This window comes from Orussus abietinus, unplaced genomic scaffold (genome assembly GCF_000612105.2).
Source record: "Orussus abietinus isolate OABI.00-Male unplaced genomic scaffold, Oabi_2.0 scaffold24, whole genome shotgun sequence".
NCBI classification, from domain to species: Eukaryota; Metazoa; Arthropoda; class Insecta; order Hymenoptera; family Orussidae; genus Orussus; species Orussus abietinus.
Genome location: NW_019394437.1, coordinates 1081896 through 1087895, shown reverse-complemented (window position 1 = coordinate 1087895; position 6000 = coordinate 1081896). Strand labels below are relative to the sequence as shown.

Genomic DNA, 6000 nt, shown 5'->3' with positions numbered 1-6000 from the left:
CCACCCTGCCACCCACCCCATGACAATCGATAACGATATCTCCCCGTCTACGGGCCAGATCAATTTCCCTCCGGACTCGACCGAGTATTTCCAATTTTCGGTACTTATCTAGACAACCCCTTGAGCGCTAGTCGTTAATCGGAGGGGTGCCTCGATTAAGTGAAAAAATTCAGTCCCTCGTGCAGGGGGAAAGGGGGTGACCTGGAGTCGTCCCACGACGAGAGGACGTAAGACATCCGTCACGGTGGTGGTCGACCCACCCACCGCCCGCCACTCTCTGCGCGTGCGCGGTCGCCCGGCCGCCGCGCGAAAGCTCGGCGAGCTTGGAGCGCTCCTCAGTCGGCGGCTGCCGGGCCTGGGGTGAGGGTCGGTCTGGCGCGTCGCGAGTGATGCCGCTGAACCGCGGGAGCCAGGGCGCCTCGGAGTGATCGGAGGGTAGGTCGGTGCGGGCCTGAGGTAAGGGTAGGTCGGTGCAGGCCGCGCGTAGCGGTCAGTCGGTCCCGGCCGCGCGAAGCGGCAGGTCGGTGCTGGACCCGCGCCTACCGGTCAGTCGGTGTGGGGTACGCGGAGTGGCAGGTCGGTTCCCCGGGTCCCGAGCCAAGCCGTCCTAACCTCATCATGACGGCCGGCTGAAGACCCTTCGGCGCGGACACGCACCCCCTGAACATGCTCTTCAAGGCGGGGACGTGAGCTTCGACCATGCAGGTAAGTCCTTCCTAACCTGTACCTGTAACTAAGGGAATGCCCTTACAGGGTCCATATAGATGGAGGTAAACGGGGGACGCGTTGTCCTAACCCGCAGGACATCCCAAGGGCGGAGGTCTTGCCGACTTGTTTTCGACGAGTAACGTCGATCGATCAAATCCCTATTACCGCGCCGTCGAGCGGCAAACTCCGGAGGAGTTTCCCTCGTTTATTTACCCCGCAGATCTCCGAGCGGACACCTCGTAGTCTCGCCAACTTTCGCGGAGTTGGAAAGGAGGACGCTTCCTGGGGGTCGAGGGTGCATACCGGACACGGATCGCTCCCTTTTGGAACCTCCCCTTTGGAATCGCGGACGAGTAGCTGGAGAAACCGCCACGTGAAAAACCATTGTTAAAAAAGAAAAAAATAAAGGACCTAAAGGCTAGGAATTGAGGCATTTTGATTTTCCATCGCGTAAAGATAAATTGTAAATATTTCTTTAACTCGTCGATTGATCGGGATGAAAGTAAATTCCGGGGAATTCTGTGCGAACGGGCGGCGAAAAGGGCGCGGCGAAAAGCGTAATTAATCGCGCGGGTATACAAGCACCCCGTAACATCCCCAGGCACGGTAAACCGAGCTCGCAACGGAGTGTAAGCTCGTTCGAGTATTCCCGATGCGCGGCCCGAGGCGGTGCAAGACAGGTGTACAGAGCACACAACGATGCGCAACCCCAACCCCTCCAGGGGGTGGCGGCTTTAAAGCCGAAAAATAACGGCCTAGACGGCGATACCCACACATGGGATCCGCTTTTCGCAGGGAGCGCGTTCCGCATCCGGAATGGCACTCGTGCACCCTCGAACGCCCATCGACGTACAAGCAAATACGAAACACCCTTGCGGGGAGAGCAACACGTTTTCGATGGCTCGAACTAACGCGCGCGGTGAGCGACGTTCCCCTCTGGGGCGAGTTCCACTTTCGCGATCCACGCCGTGTCGAGGGTGGATGGTCCCCCCGAGGTCGGATTTTTTTTTACATTCGAGGGGAACGAGGATATTCGGACCCCCTGAAAGGATGTTTCCGGGCTTGAGGGGGGAAATTAATCGGCAGGGAAATTTCCTCCCTCGTTAGGGGGTGGCTTTTCGAACGGAGGCGCACTCAGGACACCTGTAAGAGAGTTAACGCTAACGCGATTATAAACACCGAAGCGAACACGTGTCGGGGGTAAAACTCGCGATAAACTCGGGAGGGGTGGGGAATTATTTCGCGAGGGTCGTCTTGGCGGGGCCCCGTCCCGTAACTACCCCTGTACCTACTAAACGCCTCATAAAGCGCGGGAAAGTTTCGCGGCGTCTGCGACGCGCGAGGGTCGGGCCGGAACCTGGCATTGAAATTCATGGCAGTTGGATTCGATTGAAAAGTTGGGAAATCCCCGGCGGAAGTAGCCGACGCCCCCCGGGGGTTTGACCCGGGCTTCCGGTCGGTGATATCCGGTGCTCGGGCCCCGCGATTGGGGGCAGATGTAAACGGAGGAAATTAAATCTACATAACCTGAAATCCACCCCGGGTACCGGTCTCGGGGAATCGCATATATATACAGGGGTTGAGGGGGTGCGGTTCTGGAGTTTCGTTTCGTGGTTTCAGGGAATTACGGGGGTTGGACGGTTCCTTGATATTGGGTGGTTGAGGCGCGTACTTGGGAGAAGAAAATTGAACGGCGGGCGGTAACGGGGGGCGTCAGGGGGCGACATCAACCCCTCGGCCTCTAATCGGCACTAAGGGCGGCATTACTTCGTAAGCCGGGCCCGCCGACGATTGTCACCCCTCGAGCCACCTCTCGAGAGCCGACTCGAGGGCTGCCTCGAGAGCCGCCCCCGGCTGGCAATGCGCGCGAAAAATACTCCGGGCGCAAAGGGTTAAGGGGCGATAAAACGCGGCGGGGGCGCGCTCGATTCTCCTCACGCCTCGGGACTTAATTCGCCAGACGCGGAGGCGGTAACCATGAATAATCGACTTCGCGCGTACGCGACCTCGGGGATTCCGCCGGCCATTATGGATCGTTACCTATCGGGCCGCGATTTATGATTGCGGATTCGCGGCAGATGCTGCCGCGAACCCCCCACGGGGAGGAAAGGTGCCGCAAGGGGTGGAGGTCCTTCCAGGTGGAGGTCCTCGAGGTAGAGGTCTCGCGAGGTGGAGATTTTTCAAGACGGAAGTCCGATCGATGATCGATCCCGGGGATTCCGCCCCGGGACGGTCGGACCCACCCCCGGAGCCTCGTTTTTCACCCCGCAGTCGAATATCTTCCAGCGACACGCGCCCGTTTAAAGTGACCCCCTCGGGAGTGGGGGCGGGAGGGACCCATGAATATTCAGTGGATTTCAATTCCCCGAGTGCGGAATTCCGCGGTTCCGGCTGAATTTTCATTAATCCAAGGATCAACGATATTACATTGCGTTACGCTGATGGAACTTTTAATTGTCCGGCCCGATTAACGGCCGAGCTTTACGGCCGTTTTGGGGATTAATCGGCGGGGGATGAATTAATTTCAACGTCGATACGGTCGCCTCGATCCCGGAAGTGGTCTCTTCCTCCGATCGGGGAGGGGTGGAAACACTTAGGGAGGCTTTAAAGGGTGGCTTAAGGAGCTTTAAAGTTCGGGGCGCGATATTGCACTTAGGCACGCCGTACGTGCGTACGTGCCGAATTCTCGTCCCCGGCATTCCGACTCTTCTTCTACGTTTCTACCCCCACACCCCCGTAACATGAGAATTCCGCAAAGGGATAAGATCACGCGGGACGAGATGCTAGGAATTTCGGGGATGTCTTCGCGGTCTCCTCGGAACTCCGGATTTCAAAAAGTGGGAATTCGGCTACGTCGTAGCAGGGGGGGTAACGACCGAGGGGTGCTCGCGATAAGCCGGAAACAAGCCCTTTGAGGGAGAGACGCCTCCTGGCTATGCGGAGAGAATTTTCGGGGGAGTTTCGACGGGACGTCGACCACCCTCCGAAAGGGTTAACTCCCCGAGTGGAGGGCTACCCCCGGCGACGGCTCGCTTTGAGTCCACCCCCCCCCCCTTCACGGGGTTACAAAGTGGATATTAATTGCTGGTCCGCCCTTGTCAGCAGGCTTCTTGACCGATGGCGACGCCGAGCTCAAACGAGGAAGCTCAAAGGGTTGCTGGACGAGACCGATGTACAGGTGTAAGGTCGATGTGCACCCCTTACCCTGTGTTCGTTTCCCAGGGTACGAAGAGGGACACATAGGGACCTCGAGGGGTATATACGCGGGTGCAGGTGTATGCAGGTGCAAACACAATTTCACCAGACGGAGTACCGACCAATTGCCAATTGGCAATCGCCGATCCACCCCGTTACGTTTTTTTTTGTTTCTCCTTTATCAATCCGCGAGGCACCGTAATTCACCCCCGCAGGGTGGGCGGGAGGGGGGAGGGGGCGGCTGCGCTTCTTCCCCGCGAAATTCGACAGAAGCGGAAAATATTTTCCCGCCGACACTTTCGCCCGGGCGGAACAGCCCGTTCCAGCTCGCTCGAGATATTTCCGCGTGCGTAAAGCCACCGGGGGTTAACTGCCGACGCAATTTATACGCGTTTCCTGCCGTTCGCAGGGGAATTCGGTTAAGCGGCTTCACCTGTTACTCGGGAATACCTGACGGGCTAATTACCTGCGCCACCGCGAGCCCTGAAAGCCAGGTGCCAGGAAGGGGGAAACGCACCCTCCGGGGGCACCGGTGACAGGAGGTAATTTCCCTACTCGGTTATAGAATTTCTATAATTTTTATGATTCCGTTGAACTCTTTTATGGGAACCTTGTCATTTCTGTAGATATACGGAAAACCACCCTATCCTACATAGTACACGTCCCGGTCGTCCTGATACCTACATCACGTAGAAATCACACTCGGGATAATTTTCAAGGGGTTACTACCCCCCGAAAAGTGACACTATCGAGTGATGGACTCTAAAGGTGTCATTTTTCGGGGGAAAATAAGTATCTCGGAGGGATGTCGTTTATCCAGGTTATATACCTCGTCGCCGGGGGGGTGCGGCGCCCCGAGCGACGCTAATTATCGCAAAGTTAGCGGTGCCTCCCCGAGACACGGGGGTGCACCATTAGCGCGGCGATATTAATTACCGTCGCCAGAATCCCGGGCCCCTAACTAACACCGGTGTCGTTAAACCAATAACGCGAAATCCGAGGAGAGGTGCACCCTGGCCGGGGGATGCGCGGGATACCGGAAGGGGGGGTGGAATCGGAGATCGCCTCATTTGGTCCCCTTCTACCCCAAGAAGCAGCCAGACCATGGAGATGGGGTTATCGGCCACCAGGGGACAATGGACCTCTCTTCGTGGCGATTTTCCCGTAATCCAGGGGAGAGGGTACTCCACATCAAACCAGAGATGGTGGACGCCACGAAAATTAGGGGGTGAAAATTATTTCGAGGGTGGAGTTTTTGTTAAAAAACGCCCTGGAGGTCGTTTTGCCTTCGACGCTAGGCAATGCAACCCCGATGACGCCCCCCGAGCTCGGGTCGCGTGAAATTGATTTCCTCGTCCTCAGGGGGTGCGGTCGTTGACGGCGGCCACGCGTTTTCCGCTCCTCAGAGGGGAGGGGGCGGAATCGCGAAAACCGAGAAAACCAGGGCGAGATAGAGCCTCGGAGAGCTCCGGGCGTGCGGAAAGACGCGACCCCAGGATCTTCTCTGAAAGTGGACGCGCCACCCCCGCCCCTGGGGGGCACCGAGGGGAGGACGTTGTTTTCTTTCATTACTGCAACGAACCGTAACTCGGTACGATGATTCCCTCGTAAACGCGCCGGAGAGGGGGAGGCTGGAGCGAGCTTGCGCGAAATTGATTTTGCCGAGCTCGAGGCTCGTTGCTTCGTTAACTTGAATTTTCATGCGGAAAATTGCGTACGGGGGGCGGGGGATGGAGACCCCCCGGAGTGTAAGCGGGGAGTTTTTATACGGGACCGCACCTGCCCCCCGAGACGGCGGGGTCCCTCGGGATTACTGGCGAAATGGCCCCCTGAAGTATGGCTCGAATAACGCCTCGGCGACCCTCCCTTAATAATTCCTCCTGCATAATTCATTTATTACGGTATGTTAATTCGCCGTTACGCGGACACCAGAATTACCAAAGACCTGCCCTAGGATGGGTCCAGAGGGTGGAAAGAGCGACGTGGCCGACCGGACGACAGGAAATTCCCCTAGCTCTGGGATCGAGGTTAACTCTGGATTGTCCGATGTCATTTCATAATTAATAAAAAGAAATGACGATATTCAACGACTATAAG

The 6000-nt window shown here is 57.3% G+C and overlaps 1 protein-coding gene across 1 annotated transcript in view; it reads left to right on the top strand.

The window, feature by feature from the left end:
- The first annotated feature begins 631 nt into the window (after positions 1 to 631).
- LOC105701639 (dipeptidase 1) overlaps positions 632 to 6000 on the top strand; it is a 52620-nt gene continuing 47251 nt past the window's right edge. The window contains exon 1 of the mRNA XM_012428543.1: positions 632 to 705. Within this exon, the coding sequence (XP_012283966.1) occupies positions 700 to 705 (6 nt within the window). The 5' untranslated portion in view covers positions 632 to 699. The remainder of the gene's footprint in view (positions 706 to 6000) is intronic.